This window comes from Salvelinus namaycush, chromosome 13 (assembly GCF_016432855.1).
Source record: "Salvelinus namaycush isolate Seneca chromosome 13, SaNama_1.0, whole genome shotgun sequence".
Classification (NCBI taxonomy): domain Eukaryota; kingdom Metazoa; phylum Chordata; class Actinopteri; order Salmoniformes; family Salmonidae; genus Salvelinus; species Salvelinus namaycush.
The window spans coordinates 11341722-11366394 of record NC_052319.1 but is presented as its reverse complement, the minus strand read 5'-3'; the positions used below and the strand labels follow the sequence as shown (position 1 = coordinate 11366394).

Genomic DNA, 24673 nt, shown 5'->3' with positions numbered 1-24673 from the left:
CTATGTTGAACTGTGCCTCGTCTGTTCCCTGCTACAATGACAGCCAGCAGGCCTGAGTGTTTTCTCAGTGGGATTTTATTTCCCTATGTTGGGAATGGCAGTAATGTTATATTACAGTATGTGATTATGGGTAACACAGCTCACAATACTGGAAACATGGCAACCATTTCAACATACATACATATTAAAATATTATCGATGGCACCACGTTCCCCCAAACCTTTTGTTTATAGATTTTTTTTTTTTTTAACTCTTTATTATAAATTGAAATTGTGGCATGCACTTAAACCAATATTACTTTGACAGAGCTTATTATTGAAATCGTAAAATGTCTTAGTAGCTGTGCAAAAATAACTATATAAAATATATATTTTTTTACAATGAATCAAGCTATAGACGCTGTAAATAAATGAACGTGACAGCAACGACAAGCAGATACAGAGAGGATTTAGTTAACGTTATCGGGCAATTTATAGAATGTACAAACATATAAACAAATACATCAGAACCTTGAACACAGTTGGAACCAAATTGTGCATAAAATAAACCTCCAAAATACAGATAATTTGAACAAGTCAATACACTGACATTGATCTTCACTCAAAAGAAGGAAAAATACATATTTATATATACACAATGTGAGGATCTACAACATCCTTAGAACACAGGAATGCCCATCTTAAACATATCCTTACAGCTCTTCTAAATAGCTCCGTAATTCTGCCATCAGCACCATTGACATAATGAACACAGTTCAAATCCCATTGGATATGTCCAGAATGGCACCCTATTCCCTATATAGTGCACTACTTTTGACCAGGGTTGACCAAAAGTAGTGCACTACAGTATATGGCGAATAGGGTGCCATTTTGGATGCAATTATTGACTTGTACTTAACACTGAACAATTCAGTAATACCATTATACTGTAATATAATATGTTGTATAAGCACTTTACTTAAAGGCCTATGTAAATGCGTAAAGTGCTGTCACTGCAATGTCTCCAGCTTTGCTGAATGAGAGGGAACATGTCATCCTGTAACAGAAGCAAACAGCTGTACGCGATAGTAGGAAAGAAATACATCTGTTACTGCTTCAATCAAAACGCTCCATGTGGCAGATATTCACAGGGGGAACAAACATAGTTTGCGTACTTCTTTCAAAGTTTTGACTTACATTGTTTAAGTTTTTACCAGCCCATAAAAAACTCTCCACTTAGAATTTTTGCAAAGGTGTGTGTGTAAAGTGTTTGTGGGTGTGTTGAGTGTGTGCAATGTGCATGTTGTCTGTATGTGCGTGCCAGCGTGTGTATCTCGTTGTTTGTGTATGCACGCACGTGTCTGTGTTGAGGGGAGATAAATATTCCTACACATTTGACTCTATGAATGATCGCTTTGGTTTCATTGAAGCTACGTGAATGGCGGGATTCTCTCGGACTAAGCTTGGCTGCTTGGGCTTACTGTCCACAAACGTGTGCGACGGCATTGCCAGAGCTGGCTTGGATTCCTTGTAACAGGTGGATGCTTGGCACAACTTCTCTGCAAATTCCTTTGAGTACATTCCATTCTGCAGGCTCCCCATAGCACCCTGAGATGGAGCTTTGAGCTGCTCGTGGTAAGTGCTCCCTATTTTGGCATAAGGTAGCTCACAGTTCACCCCTGCTGCCTGGAGGCCCATGGCAGACATGGTGTGGGACACTAATCCCTCAGAGGAGTGACTCTGCCAGCTGCAGAGGGCTCCGGTGGTGGGCTGTAGGCCTGGGTGGTTCTGGAGCCCTTGGTGTTGTTGCTGCTGCAGTTGTTGCCGCTGCAGTTGTTGCCGCTGCAGTTGTTCTCGCTGCAGTTGTTCTCGCTGCAGTTGTTCCTGCTGCAGTAGTTCCCGCTGCATTTGCTGCTGCTGCTGAAGAAAGCGTGCCTTCTTGTCCATGATGCCCATGAAGGGCCTGGGTTTCCACTCGCTTGTGCCTCCCTGGCCCTGCTTGGCCTTGTCTGTGGTGGTCTTGGTGCGTACGTCAGGGCCCTGCAGCTTGCTGCTCTCCGACAGACTACTGCTGGAGGCCAGGGAGCTGGTGGAGCTGGACACCCTGATGTTGCCGTCTCCCCCCTGGGAGACCCCGTTACCCCCACACTCCTTCCGCCGCTCCTGGCCTGGCCCTGCAGCATTGAGGGGGTCCTGGGGAGACCCTGAGGTCAGAGCGTCCAGGGAGGACACCGAGTGAGCAGACAGACGGTCCTGGGAGGAGTAGGAGGCCTGGGCAGAGTGCAGGGATTCGCTGTCCCTTTCGCAGTGGTGGCCCATAGCCATGTTCTGGGAGGCAGGAGCCATGGACAGGCGTTGCTCCCCGTAGACGGGCTCGTCAGGAGGGGGCGGTAGAGGGCTGATGTCTATGCCCAGACCCCCTGGCTTCAGCATGCTGGACATGTGTCGGCTGGGCAGGGGGCTGGAGGGGGCGTACTGGGACTTGGCCCCCGAGGAGCGGCCTCCTGCCTGCAGGGAGCTCATGTGCTGGTTGGTTTTGACTATTTGGGCCTGCTTGGTGGGCTCTCTGGGCTCCCGGGGAGGGTAGTGGTGGTGACTCAGCCTGCCAGGGCCTGAGGGGCCGGAGGGGGGAGAGTCAGGCCTGGTACTCTGCTGCTGGGTGGTGAGGCTGAGGGTGTCAGGCACAGTTCTATTGATGGAGTAGATGTTCTGTGTCCAGGGCTCAACTCTCTCTCCTCTCCTGTCTGAGTGTTGAGACTGAAAAGTTCCCTCCCCTTCTACGTCATTCATCCCCAGAGTGTTCTGTCCATCCAGACCTCTGACGGCCATGCTATGCCCCGACACCTCCTCCTCTTCCCCTTCCTCGTGTTTGTGTTCAGAGTCGTGGTTGGCCGGGGCCTGGTTTGACGAGGACGTGGCCCCCTGCGGTTTGCCCTGGGTGGTGCAGCGCTGCATCTGCTTACACTCCTCCTCTACACGGGCCAGCAGCCGCCGGATTTCCCGGTTGTTGGGACACAGCCTGGCTGCTTCGTGCAGGTCAGCCATGGCTGCCGTGAACTGCCTGTGGTGGGATGGAGATAGACAAAGCAAGTTAGGGGGATATTTGAGAAGCGAGACGAAAAAAAAAAAGAAGCTGAACCATATTCTCACAATTCACGCTAACAATGGTCCCCTAAAAGGGGGGGATTTATCCTTATGAGTTTCTGACGATTAGCTTTACCTGCTGCTCCTCTTGGCTCGGGCGCGGGCGTAATAGGCCTCGTACGATTTGGGTTTCAGCTCCAGGGCCTTTGTCGCAAACTCCTCTGCCAAGCCAAAGTCCTGTTGCGAGGGGTAGAGGAGGATCAATATGATTAACCAATGCAAGGAAATAGAAATGCACATTGTCCAGGGGGCCAGCTCTCTCTCTTTCTCTGCATCCATCTCCCTGATTGTTTATGGGAGCAAGCTGACATAATGACTACAAGCATGCTATCGCTTGTGGACTTCTGCACAGATTATAATTTAGTCTTGAACGGCTCAATCAAACTCACTCAACTGGACAGCTTAATAGCTATAATTTTGGACGGGTAGTAGATAGGAACAGATTGAATTCAATAAATAATACTAAGAGCATTGTGTTAGTTTGTCACGTTTCATCGATCATAGGCCTGGAACACGAATTGGCTCGAAATTGTATCATGGGGCTTTTAAAGTGCTGTCTACTACTCCTTAAGGGCAGCCATACTTCTGGTATGTGTATCTTTCAAATACGTTCATAAACACACAGTACAACAACAGTTTCTTCGACTTACAAGATCTTCCAATGTCCACTTCTAGTGTCATGCATGGCCTGAACCAATATTGTGTCTTTTATCAGAGACATTTGGGAACCAATGACCCAGTAAATACAGCACTATAGGAGAGGAGGATCGTGGGGAATCTTACGTTGGTTTTCCTGCGACAGCGGGAGAGGTTAAGGTACAGAGACACCCTCAGCTCTTTGAAGGCCTTCAGGTCATCGCCAAACCCTTCCCTGGGGAACTTCCTCAGAGCATACTGGTACCTCTGGGCTGCCTCTTTCATCTTTCCCTTCTGCAGGGAGAGAGAGAGGTAGGGAGGGATGGAAAGAGAAAGAGGGCGCGAGAGAGGAAGAGAAGGGCGGTCGTCAGATACTCCCCCCAACCCAACAGCCGTGCTGCAGCAGCTCACACACTCCCTTCCGTCTCACTCATCAATCACACACAGGTTCCACCCGAGCGGATTGTCCTTATCTGCCATAAAACTCAATCTGTTAAATGTCACGGATCAATCATGGCTCAGAAGGCGAGTGTGGCACGACACACACCCATTCATCTCTGCTGCGTCGCATTGAGCTGCTCAAAATATGACAGTCATTATGTTGTTTTCTCTCAAGCAAATTAGTGGCTGAGATGTCCTTTTTATACAGTGGCTAAGATATATACAAACACTCCTTTTGACGGCCGATCAATTCAGTGACATCAAGGTATAATTACAGTACTTGCATCAGTCTTTGTTTAGATTGTAGCCCATCATAAAATATGATATATATTCCATTCACTCAGAACACACTTGACTGTACATACACATTATACAGTATAATGTCCTTGTTTATAACCATAAAGTTAAGTCTTAAAGGGATACTTCAGGATTTTGGCAATGAGGCCCTTTATCTACTTCTCCAGAGTCAGAGGAACTCGTGGATACCATTTTTATGTCCCTGTGTCAAGTATGAAGTAAGTTGGAGGTAGTTTCCCGAGCCAATGCTAACTAGCGTTAGCGCAATGACTGGAAGCCTATGGGTATCTGCTAGCATACTAGTTAGCAATTGCGCTAGTTAGCAACTTCCTACAAACTGCACAGTACATGTAGATTTTTTATTTTATTCAACCTTTATTTAATCAGTTAACAAATTCTTATTTACAATTACGGTTTACCCCAGCCAAACACTAACCCGGACGACGCTGGACCAATTGTGCGCCACCCCATGGGTCTCCCAATCACGGCCGGCTGTGATACAGGCTGGAATTGAACCAGGGTCTGTAGTGACGCCTCTAGCACTGACATGCAGTGCCGTAGACCGCTGCGCCTCTTGGGAGCCTCATTGCCAAAATATAAAGGGCCTCATTGCCAAAATCCCAAATGATAATTTGAACAGTGTAATGTTGACTTGATCTCTTTTCCATACCTTGTAAAGCAGGTTGCCCTCCTCCATAAGCTTCTGCAGGAGAATGATGAGGATATCAGGCTTGGATGTGGCCATAGCCCAGGCTGCATTCCCTGTTGGTCCACACAGACATAGAGAAAGTAGAGTTACACCCCTGCCGCTCCCCGACCCACGGACTATATTCACTAGGAAATTGGTAAGGTAAAGTTACCTAAAGATTGTACCTGATCGATCATAAGGCGACGTTCTGTACCCTTAGGGTTACATTGAAGGCAGTCAAGAAGAAGAAAAAAAGGATGAGAGATTGAAGGAAGGAAGGAATCATGTAAAAAGATGAAAGCAGAGGAGAATTGTGTGTTGGGGAGACCGCTACAGCTATAAAATGTGATTTATTCATTTTAGACCTTTCCCAGAGTAAAGATGGAATTCACAGTAGGGGAAACAGCGCCACTGTCCGCCATTGTTGTTTTTGTTTTGTTGCCGAAGTGGAGGCACGTCGCGCAACGCGGGGGGGAAAAAATTGCAGTATATAGAATATCGCGCGTGCAATTGATGTCTGAGGGAAGAAAACAGTGTTTGTTTTACAATAACTTCTTTGTTGTTGTATTATCACAAATGAACGTGGCTGTTTCACCATTAAGGATTCCTGCACTGATAATTCAAAGTGAGTTTGTCTGTGGATATACTGTACCTATAATTGCATTGATATGAATCCTAATGGGAAAAAATTGTGATTTGCTGGTCGTAACAGTCATTGAGATCATAGACACTGATAGCTTTGTGTGCTAGGAACAGGCTACATTGCTACCAGAGCAAGGAGAGTGGGTTGAATATTGGCCATTAGCTAATTCAGGGAGGGGTGCAACTGGCTGGCCTGCACTGCAGATGTAAAATGAGGCAGATAAGCTCCAGGCCAAGATAGTTCAGTGAATGTCATTTAGGTGATAAGTACCATTCTCAAATTAGAGAAAAGAAAGAGAGAGCAAGAGAGACACAGAAAGAGAGAGGGACACTACACACACTAGGTGAATGCTGGTAGAAATTGGTTCAGTGTCATTGCCTTGAATTTAGCAGTGAGCATCAATGAAACCAGGAGTTTGTCACCTGATTCCATGGATTAGCCTCATCTTATTTAGTAGGAGTACAGACACTCAGCTGGAAGCACAAGTCACTCTCATTACTAACATCTTAAAGCAACCAAAAGACCGTTGGAATAGACGAAAGTGGACACATTAACCGAATGAACATTATTTGCAGACAGACAGACACGGACCATTTGTATCATAGTTAGAGTTCTTCTTTTCTTACCCAGTTTAGCCCCCTTCTTCAGCAGGGTCACCACTACCGATGTGTTCCGACACCCGATCGCCCGGTCCAACGGCCTCATGCCACTGTAGTCCACATGCTCTATCACCGCTCCTCTCTCCACCAGGTAATGGACCTACACACCAGGAACAACACAGTCAAACACACACTCTCTTCCTTAGTCAGAACACACACTCTTAATTCTCCCATAGATCTTTGGTAATTCTCAGCAGTGTGTGTCCCATAAGGAGACACAGAGGACTTGTGTTGGGCCTAACTAAGGGGCAGGCCTAGTGAGACAGATTTAGATCGAGCTCAATGACTGTCTCTTTCTGTCTATCCACCTCTCTCTACTACTCACGATCGACGCGTCGCCGTAGAAGGCGGCCAGGTCCAGTGGAGTCCGTCCATTCTTGTCCGTGTGGTCTATGACCGCGCCCTTCTCCACCAGAAACTGCACAACGTTCTTATGTCCTTTCAAACACGCCCAGCTCAGGGGCGTTAACCCTTCCTTGTCCATCGACGTCAACAACGCACCTGGGAGACCGAACATTCAACATCATATTTCTCAAAACCACAGCATATAACCTTCACTCAACAAAACATCTGATATAAAACTAAGTGTGACATGTGGTTATTGAAATTTGAATGCTCTAAATTTGAATTTCATTTGACTTTAGAAAAAGAGCAGATGGTTTGCATCCCAAATGGCACCCTATTTCCTTTATAGTGCACTACTTTTGAGAGTTATGAGCCCTGGTAAAAAGAAGGGTGCCATTTGGGACAGCCCACAGGAGGTTGGTGGCAGCTTAATTGGGGAGAATGGACTCCTGGTAATGGCTGGAGCAGAATACGTCAAACACATGGTTTCCATGTGTTTGATGCCATTCCATTTACTCTGTTCCCGCCATTATTATGAGCTGTCCTCACCTCCGCAGCTTCCACGGACACAGACGTTATCTAGCGTAGCGTCGTGGTAACTCACCCTTTGACAGCAGAAAGTCGGCCGTGCTCAGGTGGCCCTCGCACGCCGCCACCATGAGTAGTGTCCGTCCCTGTTTGTCACTGATGTTCACGTCAGCACCATGCTGCAGCAGCAGCTCTGCAATCTGACACACACACAGACTTACAGTAAACTCTACTTCCTCAGGGTAAATCGTCATGGTTACTTTGATGTGTAATTGTAGTTTGAGGCAAGCAGTGTGTGTGTTCCTCACCTGCCAGTGTCCCTGTCTGACAGCACAGAAGAGAGGTGAGACCCCCCTGCGGTTGATTTGCTGCACCATGGCCCCCTGCTCCAGCAGGAAGCCACACACGTCCATCTTCCCCCTGCCCGCCGACACTGTCAGAGCTGAGGAGACCAGAGGAGAGGAGATAGGTAAGGACAGGGTCAGCAAGGGTGAGACCACACACACACACGGCAGGCTATGGTCTGGCTCGTGTGAGACAAAGCGTGCTCCCATTCAAGTTGAAAATATACAGCATTTAGTTGTACATTCACTGAGTGCCAACAATTGGACCCAACCACAATATGTATTATTTCCTTCTTGAGAAAAGGGACAAAACAAGTGTCTGAATATGTCAATGGATAATAAGCTGCAATAAAGCTTAGTAAACAATACTCTGTGATTGTACATTAATGTGGAACCTTATCTCTTGGAATCGTGTGCTGGGCCTGGTTAGTCATTCCATGATAAAAATAAACACTGACACAGGAACTGTGGTCAGGAAGTTTGGACACACACACACACACACACACACACACACACACACACACACACACACACACACACACACACACACACACACACACACACACACACACAATGTTTGAATAGCCTATTACTGGTTAAGGCACTCATGTTGTTACATTATGTACTGTATTTAGGCCTACCATCGATTCAAATAATGGGGAAAATAGGCTAATGCTTTTATGCAAGTCCTGTTTACAATCAGACAACTATGTTATACTGTAGGTACGTATTCAACTATTTAACTTGTTGCCTTAAGCTGTCTGATAGTAGTGTGCCAACGAAAAAGGGGGAAAAAATAAATGAGATACCATTAATATGCTGACAGGTTAATTAATAAATCTTTGCCATTTCTGTTTTCATTCAAATTACTGTACTGTATGTACGTATTCTATTTTAAAGACAGATGCATGCAAGTATGCTCCAACTAATCTAAACGTATAAGATACAGTGACAAACCACACATTTATGATACAATAGTCAATAGGCTCACCTCCTGCTTTGCATTCAGTTGAGCCAAGCCAAAACAGACTAATCCTAGCAGTAGTTCGAGGCCCACATTCAGTGGATGCTACACTTTGCTGTGGTAGATTCAGGCAATCTTGGATGAATGTCGGTATCCAAACAATAAATCCACAGAGACCACAGAGTGAGGGAGAGAGCGAATAGTGGCACTTTCTGATTCACCTCAGGAAGATTCAAGACCCAGAGCCCCTGTCTCTGTCTGAGAGACATCATCCATCTGGATGTGAGTGTGAGCGGAGGGTTGTTCCATTACGAGTCTGTCTCAGCCGACCACACCCTCCATCTGATCCACTAGCATATCTCTTCAGAGCAGACAGACACCTCCAGACTACTACACAGTACAAATCTCTGAGGCAGCATCAGCCAAAACAGATTTGAGATCAGCTGGCTTCATGAGTAAAAACTCAAAAGCCCAGAGAATGAAATATTTGATAGTTCTAATGATTGACTCTTTCAGGGATGCATTCGTTTTTTGATCTGTGATTTTAGACACGATTCTGATGTACAATTATCTGGAGTGGAATGTTAAGGAATGACTAACAGTGGTCTCTGTCTGCATACTACTTTCAAACCCTATAGGAGACCCCAGTGGCATTCCTCGCTGATCTTCTAAGTACAATTCAATGCATTTTATGTCTCTCTCTGATCTCACAAACATTACTTTTTACTGCGCCCATTCCCTCCCTCCCTCGCTCTTTCCTTCCCTTCTTCTTTCAGAGCCAGGTATGTTCTGTAATAAGCCACTCAACCTTGTATTTCCTCCTAATCTGCCTCTCCGGCCCACCAACACTGCTGTCCTTAGGGGAGGGGGGACTGTAAATCACAGTCTGATACGCAAACCAAACCTGGAAATAATAGAACACTATGACAAATCTGGGAAACCAGGCCTGGTATTCATAGCTGACTTTGAAAAGGCTTTTGATAAAGTACGACTCAAATGTATATATAAATGCCTGGAATATTTCAATTTTGGAGAATCTCTTATATAATGGGTTAAAGTTATGTAAAGTAACCCTAGGTGTAAAATAGTAAATAGTGGCTACTTCTTAGAAAGTATTAAACTGTCAAGAGGAGTAAACAAGGTTGTTCACTATCGGCATGTCTACTTATTATGGCCATCGAAATGTTAGCTATTCAAATCAGATGCAACAATAATATCAAGGGCCTAGAAATCCAGGGCTTAAAAACAAAGGTGTCATTGTACGCTGATGATTCATGTTTTCTTTTAAATCCACAACTTGGATCCCTCCACAGCCTCATAGAGGGTCTAGATACTTTTTCTAACCTCTCTGGATTACAACCAAATGAAGATAAGTATACGTGTTGGATCACTTAAAAATGTTTGGGGGATTACCGTGTAGTTTACCAATACAATGGTCTGACGGTGAAGTGGACATACTCTATATTTATTTGGGTATTTGGTCCGGCAGGTAGCCTAGTGGTTAGAGCGTTGGGCCAGCAAATAGAAAGTTAGCAAAAATAGATAAGATCTTGCTACCATGGAAAGGGGAAAAAAATCACCCTGATTAACTCTTTAGTCATATGCCCGTTTACCTATTTGCTTATGGCCTTGCCTACACCTAGCAACTTGTTTTTTAAATTAGATGTAAAAAAATATTCAATTTTATTTGGAATGGCACGCCAGACAAAATTAAACATGCCTATTTATATAATAAATATGAATTCAGAGGCAGAAATGATTCAATATTAAAAACCTCTCAATAATCCAAACTGGTTCTGTAGCAGATTAGTAAGAATGTCTCACCCCATGTTCAGGAATGGCCTTTTCCCCTTTATTCAGATTGCAACCTCTCATTTCGGTAATTTGAAAATATCGCTATTTTTCAAACAAGCCATAGAAAGTTGGTTGTAATTTCAGTTTAATCCACCAGAAAAGACGGAATAAAGATTACAACAAATAGTATTGATATAAATTATATAATTGATATAAATTATATCATAAATAGGACTGGTGGAATTATGTCACACATGCATCGAACAAAAATATCTGGAAATATCTGCTCTACCCAAAATTACAACCAACTAATTGCAGCATACATATATATATATATATATATACACTGCTCAAATAAAGGGAACACTAAAATAACACATCCTAGATCTGAATGAATGAAATATTCTTATTAAATACTTTTTTCTTTACATAGTTGAATGTGCTGACAACAAAATCACACAAAAATTATCAATGGAAATCAAATTGATCAACCCATGGAGGTCTGGATTTGGAGTCACACTCAAAATTAAAGTGGAAAACCACACTACAGGCTGATCCAACTTTGATGTAATGTCCTTAAAACAAGTCAAAATGAGGCTCAGTAGTGTGTGTGGCCTCCACGTGCCTGTATGACCTCCCTACAACACCTGGGCATGCTCCTGATGAGGTGGCGGATGGTCTCCTGAGGCATCTCCTCCCAGACCTGGACTAAAGCATCCGCCAACTCCTGGACAGTCTGTGGTGCAACGTGGCGTTGGTGGATGGAGCGAGACATGATGTCCCAGATGTGCTCAATTGGATTTAGGTCTGGGGAACGGGCGGGCCAGTCCATAGCATCAATGCCTTCCTCTTGCAGGAACTGCTGACACACTCCAGCCACATGAGGTCTAGCATTGTCTTGCATTAGGAGAAATCCAGCATATGGTCTCACAAGGGGTCTGAGGATCTCATCTCGGTACCTAATGGCAGTCAGGCTACCTCTGGTGAGCACATGGAGGGCTGTGCGGCCCACCAAAGAAATGCCACCCCACACCATGACTGACCCACCACCAAACCGGTCATGCTGGAGGATGTTGCAGGCAGCAGAACGTTCTCCACGGCGTCTCCAGACTCTGTCACGTCTGTCACGTGCTCAGTGTGAACCTGCTTTCATCTGTGAAGAGCACAGGGCGCCAGTGGCGAATTTGCCAATCTTGGTGTTCTCTGGCAAATGCCAAACGTCCTGCACGGTGTTGGGCTGTAAGCACAACCCCCACCTGTGGACGTCGGGCCCTCATACCACCCTCATGGAGTCTGTTTCTGACCGTTTGAGCAGACACATGCACATTTGTGGCCTGCTGGAGGTCATTTTGCAGGGCTCTGGCAGTGCTCCTCCTTGCACAAAGGCGGAGGTAGCGGTCCTGCTGCTGGGTTGTTGCCCTCCTACGGCCTCCTCCACGTCTCCTGATGTACTGGCCTGTCTCCTGGTAGCGCCTCCATGCTCTGGACACTACGCTGACAGACACAGCAAACCTTCTTGCCACAGCTCGCATTGATGTGCCATCCTGGATGAGCTGCACTACCTGAGCCACTTGTGTGGGCTGTAGACTCCGTCTCATGCTACCACTAGAGTGAAAGCACCGCCAGCATTCAAAAGTGACCAAAACATCAGCCAGGAAGCATAGGAACTGAGAAGTGGTCTGTGGTCACCACCTGCAGAACCACTCCTTTATTTGGGGTGTCTTGCTAATTGCCTATAATTTCCACCTGTTGTCTATTCCATTTGCACAACAGCATGTGAAATTTATTGTCAATCAGTGTTGCTTCCTAAGTGGACAGTTTGATTTCACAGAAGTGTGATTGACTTGGAGTTACATTGTGTTGTTTAAGTGTTCCCTTTATTTTTTTGAGCAGTGTATATATCTCTACATAGTGCATTACTTTTGAAAATAACTATATAGGTAATAGGGTGCCATTTGGGACACACACAGTCCAGAATACCAGAGAGGCCATGACTTTACAGTGTCCTGTGTCAAGGTGCACAGTTTGTAGACATGCACTAGTAGCTAATCATTTATGAAACAGCTGATTCTGAAGGTTTAGATGGAGACCATTGCAAGGCTAACTGGAGAAGCAGGGTGCCAGCTGTAGTATGACATCTCTATCAGTCGGTCAAGGACACCACAGCGACATACAATATCCATCACATGAAGACCTACATCCTGACTGTGACTGTGGCAGCATGGAGTTGCAGTCTATTTCTATGTAGGTCTAGATCATTACAAGTTCACTCCACCAGCAGAGAAACTACAGTATGACATGTCAGCCTGGCATACGTCCTCCCAGCTGTAAATAATGAAACACAACCAAACACTTATAACACAAACAACTAAACACCACATATATTAAACACAGCCTGTGAACGGGGAAGATTCTTGGCATAATTACAGTGGATAATATACGGTACTACACTCGATGTTTCTACTGTATATTTCATGACAATGAGAAGTTGATCTCATTGTTTTACTAAGTAATGTAGAAAATGTCAGGGCTGCCGCTTGACTTGGTCGCTGCATTATTCATTTTTGATATATGTGAAATATAATGTAAACAAACCTTCTCTTTTACGGATGGAAAACAAGCCCTATTTGCCATTTTCTACAGAAACCATAACCTCAGAATAGCTCTTCTCTTGTAACTTGAGATATATGCCATGTGTTCACAAACATTATACCTCACTGTGTCTATATGTCATTCCCCTTACCTTTTGCACAGCTGCCGACTTATTCACATATATCAGAAAGCTGTTTTACAAAGAGGGCTAAATTACCTTTTGTCATTCCTAGAAGTAAAACAGTCAGGAGGGAATTTGTTATTTATTTTTTTGCCAACACAGAGCCGTGATCCAATCTCTCTCTATCCAAACAAAGTGCAATGGGACTATTTGCATAAAGATGTTATTTCTTTCACATATGAAATTATATTTCTCAGACAGGTCGTTAACTGAGAGAATTTGTTCAGAGCAGCAGAAATAAATGTCAATTTTCGGGAGGATATTTCACCGGTGTCTCACTGAGTTTTCTCCCATATCACCATACAGGCCTCCGGATTGGGTTAATAAAGCCTAAATCAGAATTAATATGAAGGGGTCTGACTGTGGTATTGACTCAGTATTTCTAAGGCCTAAAAGGTTCTGCTGTCTATGCCGTATCCACAACATTTAAGTATTGATGCTCTTTTCTATAGCTGTGATGGCTCTCCATTGAATTACAACCCAATCCAACCTGTAAAGAGGCATTGAATACAACCATTTGAATCATTCTCCTAAGGGGTCAGGTAAGTGCAGAGAAGCGTAACCTCTTTATGCTTGCTAAAATACATATATTCAATGAGTTTAAAGCACCACAGTACACAAAATCATCAATATTTGCATATCTGCTCAAATACAAAGTGTTGCTTTGAATGAGCCTAGTGCCAGGTGGGTGCAAAGGGCTTTCAAAATGCGTTCATTAAGCGGCTGAGGTGGGTGTTGGAGCGTGTCGCTGGTGTTGTGCCCGGCGCCATTCGGCCACCTGCAACCTGCTATTGCATTAGCCTGTAATGGATGGGAGTTGAAAGGAGGAACGTGGCTATGATTTAACATCCACTAGGTAAATACATAGAGCTCAGAGGCAAATATTAGATCACAGTTACAGCAGGTGGCACATACCGGATGACTTTGAGAATGAAGGCAAGCATGACTACTTTTATTCACAGTAATGGTCATGTCTACAGGAACCAGCCAAGGCTTGTATGTAAATCTGCTCTGTTTAAAGGGACCCATACACATCTGCCTACTACTTATGATAAATTTGTATTTTGTCTTATACCTCTTGCAAATCAAAACGGTAGTGCAAATCAAATCTTATTTGTCACATGCTTCGTAAACAACAGGTGTAGACTACAGTAACAGCGTAAGTAAGCATTTCACTGTTAGTCTACACCTGTTGTTTACGAAGCATGTGTCAAATGAAATGTGATTTGATTTGCACTACCGTCTAATGAAGTAAAAATAAAGCAGGCCTCTATCCTTCTCTAAAACAAAGTAGAAGGTGGGGGTTGGAGCAGAAATGTTGGTATGCAGCAGTGTGATGATGTAACAAAGTGCAAAACTTGAAGCAGCAGTTTTTGATTCAAAAATATAAAAGTTTTCGTACAAATCTAAATAACACTGCGGCTCATTTCTCAGCCATAAGAACATGCAGCTCTAAGATGGAAAGCAGCCGTTTCCAGAGATGAAGGCCCATTTCGAATGGAGATATCTTTGTCCCTAGGATGTAATAAGCCCCAAAGCCCATCACTTTTTTGCTACAAAATGTATTTGCAGAAGCAGCACCAGTTGGCAGAAGTAGCACGAAGGAGAATACAGCGAGGGCCTATGGGCCCTGGTCAAAAGTAGTGCACTATATAGGGAATAGGGTGTCACTTGGAAGAGAGATATCCGCTCTCTTCTAGTCCTAATGGGCTGTCCTACATCAGAGCCATCCTCTCTCTCTCCTAGTCCTAAAAGGCTGTCCTACATCAGAGCCATCCTCTCTCTCTCCTAGTCCTAATGGGCTGTCCTACATCAGAGCCATCCTCTCTCTCTCCTAGTCCTAATAGGCTGTCCTACATCAGAGCCATCCTCTCTCTCTCCTAGTCCTAATGGGCTGACCTACATCAGAGCCATCCTCTCTCTCTCCTAGTCCTAATGGGCTGACCTACATCAGAGCCATCCGCTCTCTCCTAGTCCTAATGGGCTGACCTACATCAGAGCCATCCTCTCTCCTAGTCCTAATAGGCTGTCCTACATCAGAGCCATCCTCTCTCTCTCCTAGTCCTAATGGGCTGACCTACATCAGAGCCATCCTCTCTCTCTCCTAGTCCTAATGGGCTGTCCTACATCAGAGTCATCCTCTCTCCTAGTCCTAATAGGCTGACCTACATCAGAGCCATCCTTTCTCTCTCCTAGTCCTAATGGGCTGACCTACATCAGAGCCATCCTCCCTCTCCTAGTCCTAATGGGCTGTCCTACATCAGAGCCATCCTCTCTCTCTCCTAGTCCTAATGGGCTGACCTACATCAGAGCCATCCTCTCTCTCTCCTAGTCCTAATGGGCTGACCTACATCAGAGCCATCCGCTCTCTCCTAGTCCTAATGGGCTGTCCTACATCAGAGTCATCCTCTCTCCTAGTCCTAATAGGCTGACCTACATCAGAGCCATCCTCTCTGTCCTAGTCCTAATGGGCTGACCTACATCAGAGCCATCCTCTCTGTCCTAGTCCTAATGGGCTGACCTACATCAGAGCCATCCTCTCTGTCCTAGTCCTAATGGGCTGACCTACATCAGAGCCATCCTCTCTGTCCTAGTCCTAATGGGCGGACCTACATCAGAGCCATCCTCTCTGTCCTAGTCCAAATGGGCTGACCTACAACAGAGCCATCCGCACTCTCCTAGTCCTAATAGGCTGACCTACAATTGAAGTCGGAAGTTTACATACACCTTACATACGCCAAATACATTTAAACTCAGTTTTTCACAATTCCTGACATTTAATCCTAGTAAAAATTCCCTGTCTTAGGTCAGTTACGATCACCGCTTTATTTTAAGAATGTGAAATGTCAGAATAATTGTAGATAGAATGATTTATTTCAGCTTTTCTTTCTTTCATCACATTCCCAGTGGGTCAGAAGTTTACATACACTCAATTAGTATTTGGTAGCATTGCCTTTAAATTGTTTAACTTGGGTCAAACGTTTCGGGTAGCCATCCACAAGCTTCCCGCAATAAGTAGGGTGCATTTTGGACCATTCCTCCTGACACAGCTGGTGTAACTGAGTCAGATTTGTAGGCCTCCTTGCTCGCACACGCGTTTTCAGTTCTGATTGAGGTCAGGGCTTTCTTTGTGATGGCCACTCCGAATACCTTGACTTTGTTGTGCTTAAGCCATTTTGCCACACCTTTGGAAGTATGGTTGGGTGTCATTGTCCATTTGGAAGACCCATTTGCGACCAAGCTTTAACTTCCTGACTGATGTCTTGAGATGTTGCTTCAATATAACCATATCATTTTCCTGCCTCATGATGCCATCTATTTTGTGAAGTGCACCAGTCCCTCCTGCAGCAAAGCACCCAAACAACATGATGCTGCCACCCCCGTGCTTCACGGTTGGGATGGTGTTCTTCGGCTTGCAAGCCTCCCCCTTTTCCTCCAAACATAACGATGGTCATTATGGCCAAACAGTTCTATTTTTGTTTCATCAGACCAAAAAGTACGGTCTTTGTCCCCATGTGCAGTTGCAAACCGTAGTCTGGCTATTTTTATGGCGATTTTGGAGCAGTGACGTCTTCCTTGCTGAGCGGCCTTTCAGGTTATGTCGATATAGGACTCATTTTACTGTGGATATAGATACTTTTGTACCTGTTTCCTCCAGCATCTTCACAAGGTCCTTTGCTGTTGTTCTGGGATTGATTTGCACTTTTCACACCAAAGTACGTTCATCTCTAGGAGACAGAACGCGTCTCCTTCCTGAGCGGTATGACGGCTGCGTGGTCCCATGGTGTTTATACTGGTGTACCTTCTTAAAAGTTAATTTGTGGTATTTGTTTCCTTAATGCGTTTGAGCCAATCAGTTGTGTTGTGACAAGGTAGTTATAAGCAAAGAGAAACAATAGTCCATCATTACTTTAAGACATGAAGGTCAGTCAATATGGAAAATGTCAAGAACTTTGAAAGTTTCTTCAAGTGCAGTCGCAAAAACCATCAAGTGCTATGATGAAACTGGCTCTCATGAGGACCGCCACAGGAATGGAAGACCCAGAGTTACCTCTGCTGCAGAGGATAAGTTCATTAGAATTACCAGCCTCAGAAATTGCAGCCCAAATAAAAGCTTCACAGAGTTCACGTAACAGACACATCTCAACATCAACTGTTCAGAGGGGACAGTGTGAATCAGGCCTTCATGGTCAAATTGCTGCAAATAAACCACTACTAAAGGACACCAATAATAAGAAGAGACTTGCTTGGGCAAAGAAACACGAGAAATGAACATTAGACCGGTGGAAATTTGTCCTTTGGTCTGGAGCACAAATTAGAGATTTTTGGTGCCAACCGCTGTGTCTTTGTGAGACGCGGTGTGGGTGAACGGATGATCTCTGGATGTGTATTTCCCACCGTAAAGCATGGAGGAGGTGGTGTTATGGTGTGAGTGTGCTTTGCTGGTGACACTGTCTGTGATTTATTTAGAATTCACACTTAACCAGCATGGCTACCACAGCATTCTGCAGCGATATACCATCCCATCTGGTTTGGGCTTAGTAGGACTATTATTTGTTTTTCAACAAGACAATGACCCAACACACCTCCAGGCTGTGTAAGGGCTATTTGACCAATAAGGAGAGTGATGGAGTGCTGCATCAGATGACCTGGCATCCACAATCCCCCGACCATAACCAAATTGAGATGGTTTGGGATGAGTTGGACTGCAGAGTGAAGGAAAAGCAGCCAACAAGTGCTCAGCATGTGTGGGATCTCCTTTAAGACTGTTGGAAAAGCATTCCAGGTGAAGTTGGTTGTGAGAATGCCAAGAGTGTGCAAAGCTGTCATCAAGGCAAAGTTTGGCTATTTGAAGAATCTCAAATATAAAACATATTTTGATTTGTTTAACACTTTTTTGGTTACTACATGATTCCATGTGTTATTTCATAGTTTTGATGTCTTCACAATTATTCTACAATGTAGAACATAGTAAAAATAAAGAAAAACTCTTGAATGTGTAGGTGTTCTAAAACGTTTGACCGGTAGTGTACATCAGAACCATTTGTTACTGCTAGGCTGCACCAGGCTGACATTCTACTGAGGCCACAGAGAGACTATTGTTCACATTCTCTCTCACCATTAGATTGTGTGCTCTAAAACATACATATAAAAATGAGCTGCCCAAATGATGAGGAGTTGGGAACTTCTGTCCCATTTCAATGCAGTTCTGGTCTAGATTATTAGGCTTTTTAAGCAACAGTTGGTCACCATGATCATATACAATGGGTTTCTTTCATGTTGGGCCAAACAAGCAAAGTTCTGCTACTGTGAAAAAGTTCGAGAGACATCTGATAGACAGACACACACAGATCCCTGTCTGTGCTGTTGTACTCCAATTTTTTAACAGACTACCACAGATAAGAGAATGCTGGAGTCTTATCTCCACTCTGTCTCTGTTTATCTCCAGTGTGCAGCTTTCCACAAGAGGCAATGATGATAACAAAAACAACAATAATAATTTCTAAAAACCTGTCTTGGTGTAGTCTACATTCCAAATGGCACTCTATTCCCTATGGGCCCTAGTCAAAAGTAGTGCTATATTAAAGGGATAGGGTGCCATTTGGGACTCGGGTAGGGTGCCATTTGGGACTGAGTCAAAGAATACCCTTAAGAGATGTGTTTACTCATTCAGTGCACAGAGACGCTGTACCAACACGAATAGTGATGATACTGGTAAGTGGTAATGTTTATCAGCATGGAGGTACTGTTATTGTGGCAAATGTTTAAAACCCATCCCAATTTTAATACTTCCATACCCAAGGGCCTCATCTTTGATTTATATCAAAACACAATGTTCCCCACAGACACATCTGTTTTGTTCAGCATTTATATGACAACCCTGGTGACTCACAGAAATGACAACAGACCCATGATTTTAGGGTGTGTCCCAAACGGCACCCCATTCCCTAAAAAGTGTACGACTTTAGAACAGGACCCATAGGGCTATGGTCAAAAGTAGAGCGCTATGTAGGAAATAGGGTGCCACTTTGGACGCATACTTTTAGACTTTTGTTCCCGGCTCCATTTGGCTTCCTGCACCATTTACAGGATCAATCTTAAATTGCTTTGACTGGTCATTAACAACTCATGTCGCTTGCAGCCCCCCCCCCCCCTGCCAGCAGCTCCATAACTCTCCTGCTCCTGCTTTTCCTCTCTCAACTGTTGCTTTTGTCAGATGGGTCCCAACTTTCCTGCCTCTTCCAAAAGAGGTCTTGCATATCATTTTTAAGTGGCCACTAAGTACATTGTACCTCTCCCAATATCAACAGTTACTCTGTATTACCACTGGGACTTTAATAATGTCCAACGAAAAGACTGTAATAATTCTCCGCAGAGCTTTATGATCAATGGTTAGTTTCAGGTCGAAACTGAAGCTCTGGCGACACTTCCAGTAAGAAGAACATATGAGTAGGTGTGTGATAATGGTAGAAACACAGGACAAAAAATGAGGGCAAATGGCTTGACATGACCTAAATGGACAATGCATTGCACTGATGACTTAGTGCTTAGACTGCTCTTGCTGGGAGTGATGGCGGTAATTCTGCTCTAAAGTAGAAATTCACTCAGTAAGCACCACAGGATGGCCTGATGGCTCTCCATCCAGATAAAGGACCAAATGACCAAAGCAGGGACGCTTTTAAAGCGTCTTTCCGGTAAGCGGAAACTAAGTTCTCACTGCCACTGTTTCGGTACAAATCTAAGGGATGGGGCTGGAGAAATGTAACCACTCTCAAATTCATTGACAGTCCATGACATCTAAATGATAGTTTTAACCATGTTTTGAAACTATACAGTTTGTTTACATTTACTTTGTTTTCAAACAGAGTTAAACTGTTAAACTTAAAATGACACAACGACTAGGTTACAATTTAACCCCGTTTACTAAACCGTATTTTCACAATACATGGTTGCCATTCTACTCATGCCAGGTCCATCAACAGTGAGACTACCACGCAGGTATAACAATAACAGAGTGATACAGTAGCACCATAATAACAGAAATATAGGGATACTTAAAACATGAACTTAACAATCTCCCACTTTTCTTTAAAGACAAATAAAATAATGAAATGTCCCAAGTATTATTTAAGTTCCCCATTACAAATGGGTTGTGTGACAAAGTTTTTATTTGTATTACTCAAGCTGCCACAAGACCGGATCCTCCCTTTTTAGTCAGACAGTCAGCAAGCTGTTCCTTTGTGGCCGACCACACGCTGGATTCTCTGTGCTTGAATAAGTTCCTTGACACTGCTAATCTCAAGACAAAGTCTTTTCTCTGTGACATACTTGGTTGACTTGACAGCATCATCTATGGAGTACTTGTCAGTGACACAAACTACAGGTAGAATGTGCCGTTTTGTCTCACCAGTTTTAAGCTCTGAGAACAGAGTTGTCCGAAAGATGGCGTCGTCACTTCCATCCACAAGAGCAAGGGTTTCCCCAGCAAGTGTGCTTCGGACAACCCTTTTGATCCTTTTTGACTGCCAACAGATAGGTGAGAATCTTCCTCCTTCACCCATTAACACGATTAGATGTCCACCTTGTGTGCCTCCATCTGTAAGGTTCCCTAGTGAAGCATCACTGAAGACAACTAGTTCAGAGAGTCATCTTTTCTAACATGCTGAAACTTTAGAGTCACATGTTGTGATTTCAGTTTACGAACAACTTTGTTTGCCTCATGAATGTACAGTGTACAGTGGCGTGTTTTGTGTTTGATGCCAAGTTGCAGCCATCCAACATTACATCAGGTCTACTCTGTCTAGCAACCCATAGAATTTGACCTATCTTTGACCTCAATTGATCAGCTTCAATTCCACAGAGAGGGGAATTCCTATCTACGGCTCTTGAAGAATCCATGTGGATGGGTTGAAGATTAATGACATAGCTTTCCTGTTGCGTCAGTATTGTTCCGTCAACTGTAATAAACTCGATGCCAACATAACAAAAACTATCATACTCCTCACGGCCGACCTGGAAAACAGCTTTGAGGTGTGGAATCACAGTTGTAGCAAAGGTTTGTGAGCCACCCCAGATGAAGTCATCAACATGACAGGCAAGTACAGTCACATTGTAGTCTTGATCAAGGACAATAGAAGACTGAGGATCCACTTGTGACATTTTTCCACCTGTACTCAGCATTGTTGCCTTGACTTTGTTGTACCAGAAAAGTGATGCATCTGCCAGGCCATACACACACTTTTTTAGTTTCCAGTGTTCCTTCGCTCTTAGCTTCAGGCGGAGGTCGGACGTGAATGTCACTTGACAGCTCTGTTCCCTGCAAAAATTGAGATTTGATGTCTATGGAATGAAATTTCCATTTTTTTCTGGCAGATCACTGTCATCAGCAATCTGAGTGACTCTGAGGTGCATGTCGGTGAGTCTTTTGGGAGTTGTTTAGCAGCCAGCTCCTGAAAAAACCTCTAGCCTCTAGACATGGTTTTGGCACTATTCCAGCTAAGGATTATTTAAGGGTACACACCCACCTTGTTGAGACACATTTTTGGTCAATGTCTTTGACTTCCTCAAACACTCAATTTTTCCTCCAATTACTGAGCTCTTTTAGCTAAGTCAAATGACACGTCCTTTATTTCAAGTACATCATCATTTTGAATGTCATTCTGTTTTACTCGATTTTCCATTGGTTCAATTCTGAGGTTATCTACAAGTGACAGATCAGCTTACTCTGTTGTACCAGAAAGTGTAGCTCGTTCAGAGTACTGCAAGTTGTACCAGTTCTGGTGTTTTCCTTTGGCTTTTCCTACACGTCCAATAACGGTTGCTGTGTGTGGAATAGCACTTTCTTTGTCCATGTACAGTTGAAGTCGGAGGTTTACATACACCTTAGCCAAATACATTTAAACTCAGTTTTTCACAATTCCTGACATTTAATCCTGGTAAAAATTCCCTGTCTTAGGTCAGTTAGGATCACCACTTTATTTTAAGAATGTGAAATGTCAGAATAATAGAAGATAATGATTCATTTCAGCTTTTATTTCTTTCATCACATTCCCAGTGGGTCAGAAGTTAACATACACTCAATTAGTATTTGGTAGCATTGGCTTTAAATTGCTTAACTTGGGTGAAATGTTTCGGGTAGCCTTCCACAAGCTTTCCACAATAAGTTGGGTGAATTTTGGCCCATTCCTCCTGACAGAGCTGGTGTAACTGATTCAGGTTTGTAGGCCTCCTTGCTCGCACACGCGTTTTCAGTTCAGCCCACACATTTTCTATAGGATTGAGGTCAGGGCTTTGTGATGGCCACTCCAATACCTTGACTTTGTTGTCCTTTTGTTGTCCATTTTGCCACAACTTTGGAAGTATGGTTGGGTGTCATTGTCCATTTGGAAGACCCATTTGCGACCAAGTTTTAACTTCCTGACTGATGTCTTGAGATGTTGCTTCAATATAACCACATCATTTTCCTCCCTCATGATGCCATCTATTTTGTGAAGTGCACCAGTCCCTCCTGCAGCAAAGCACCCCAACAACATGATGCTGCCACCCCCGTGCTTCAAGGTTGGGATGGTGTTCTTCGGCTTGTAAGCCTCCCCCTTTTTCCCCCAAACATAATGATGGTCATTATGGCCAAACAGTTCTATTTTTGTTTCATCAGACCAGAGGATATTTCTCCAAAAAGTATGATCTCTGTCCCTATGTGCAGTTGCAAACCGTAATCTGTGTTTTTTATGGCGATTTTGGAGCAGTGGCTTCTTCCTTGCTGAGTGGCCTTTCAGGTTATGTCGATATAGGACTCGTTTTACTGTGGATATAGATACTTTTGTACCTGTTTCCTCCAGCATCTTCACAAGGTCCTTTGCTGTTGTTCTGGGATTGATTTGCACTTTTCACACCAAAGTACGTTCATCTCTAGGAGACAGAACGCGTCTCCTTCCTGAGCGGTATGACGGCTGCGTGGACCCTTGATGTTTATACTTGCGTTCTATTGTTTGTACAGATGAACGTGGTACCTTCAGGCGTTTGGAAATTGCTCCCAAGGATGAACCAGACTTGTGGAGGTCTACAATTGTTTTTCTGAGGTCTTGGCTGATTTCTTTTGATTTTCCCATGATGTCAAGCAAAGAGGCACTGATTTGAAGGTAGGCCTTGAAATACATCCACAGGTACACCTCAAATTGACTCAAATGATGTCAATTAGCCTATCAGAAGCTTCTAAAGCCATGATATAATTTTCTGGAACTTTCCAAGCTGTTTAAAGGCACAGTCAACTTAGTGTATGTAAACTTCTGACCCACTGGAATTGTGATACAGTGAATTATAAGTGAAATAATATGTCTGTAAACAATTGTTGGAAAAATGACTTGTCATGCACCCAGTAGATAACCTAACAGACTTGCCAAAACTATAATTTGTTAACAAGAAATTTGTGGAGTGGTTGAAAAACGAGTTTTAATGACTCCAACCTAAGTGTATGTAAACTTCCGTCTTCAACTGTATTTAACAGTTTATCCAGTTTTCAGATTGGAACAACCATGTTTTCTTAACACGTGGCTGTTGTTGAACGTTTTCCTCATTTGAACGCTCAACAGTATTACCTGTGTCATGGTTGAAGGTCTCTGCTCCATTTCCTGTGTCAGTTTCAGTGTCCATATCATTGGACGCAACATCTGGTAGGTTATTGTCTGTTATTGTGTCCTTTTTGTCATTTTCATTAGGAGGCCGATTCTCAGCAACAGCCCCTCCATCTTGTTGATCATTTACTTTCCTCAATCTTGACTGATGCACCCTGACAATGGTGCCTCCGTGCCTCACAAATATCACCACACCATCTTGGCCAATGACTACTCGAGGTCCTTTCCACTCTTGACAGTCAACTCGTTTGTAGTACACTCGTCGGTAGATTGAAACTGTTTATGCAGAGCCCTGTGAATTCTCTCTCAACAACCTGCTTCAGTGAATGCTTTTCTCACTGCTTGTACTGCTGAAAGGTGCTGTCCCACCCATGCACTCACACTGGTCCCTTCTAGTGCTGGTGGCTTATCAACCAGTACAGAGCAAGGGTGTAAAGTACTTAAGTAAACATACTTTAAAGTACTACTTAAGTATTTTTTGGGGGTATCTGTACTTTACTATTTATATTTTTGCCAACTTTTACTTTTACTCCACTACACTCCTAAATAAAAGAATGTACTTTTTAATCCTTACATTTTCCCTGACACCCAAAAGTACTAGTTACATTTTGAATGCTTAGCAGGACAGGACATTGAACATCCCTGGTCATCCCTATTGCCTCTGATCTGGCAGACTCACTAAACACAAATGCTTTGTTTGTAAATTTTGTCTGAGTGTTGAAATGTGTTGAAATGTGCCCCTGGCTATCCGCCAATAAAAAAAACAAGAAAATTGTGCCGTCTGGTTTGCTTAATATAAGGAATGTTA

At 43.8% G+C, this 24673-nt stretch overlaps 1 protein-coding gene across 1 annotated transcript in view; it reads right to left on the bottom strand.

Annotated features, from left to right (window-relative positions):
* Window positions 1-57: 57 nt before the first annotated feature.
* LOC120058233 (protein TANC1-like) overlaps window positions 58-24673 on the bottom strand; it is a 279176-nt gene continuing 254560 nt past the window's right edge. The window contains exons 19-26 of the mRNA XM_039006740.1: window positions 7668-7801; window positions 7436-7559; window positions 6812-6987; window positions 6454-6586; window positions 5167-5258; window positions 3906-4052; window positions 3199-3299; window positions 58-3039 (exon numbers count right to left, since the gene is read on the bottom strand). Of these exons, the coding sequence (XP_038862668.1) occupies window positions 1365-3039; window positions 3199-3299; window positions 3906-4052; window positions 5167-5258; window positions 6454-6586; window positions 6812-6987; window positions 7436-7559; window positions 7668-7801 (2582 nt within the window). The 3' untranslated portion in view covers window positions 58-1364. The remainder of the gene's footprint in view (window positions 3040-3198; window positions 3300-3905; window positions 4053-5166; window positions 5259-6453; window positions 6587-6811; window positions 6988-7435; window positions 7560-7667; window positions 7802-24673) is intronic.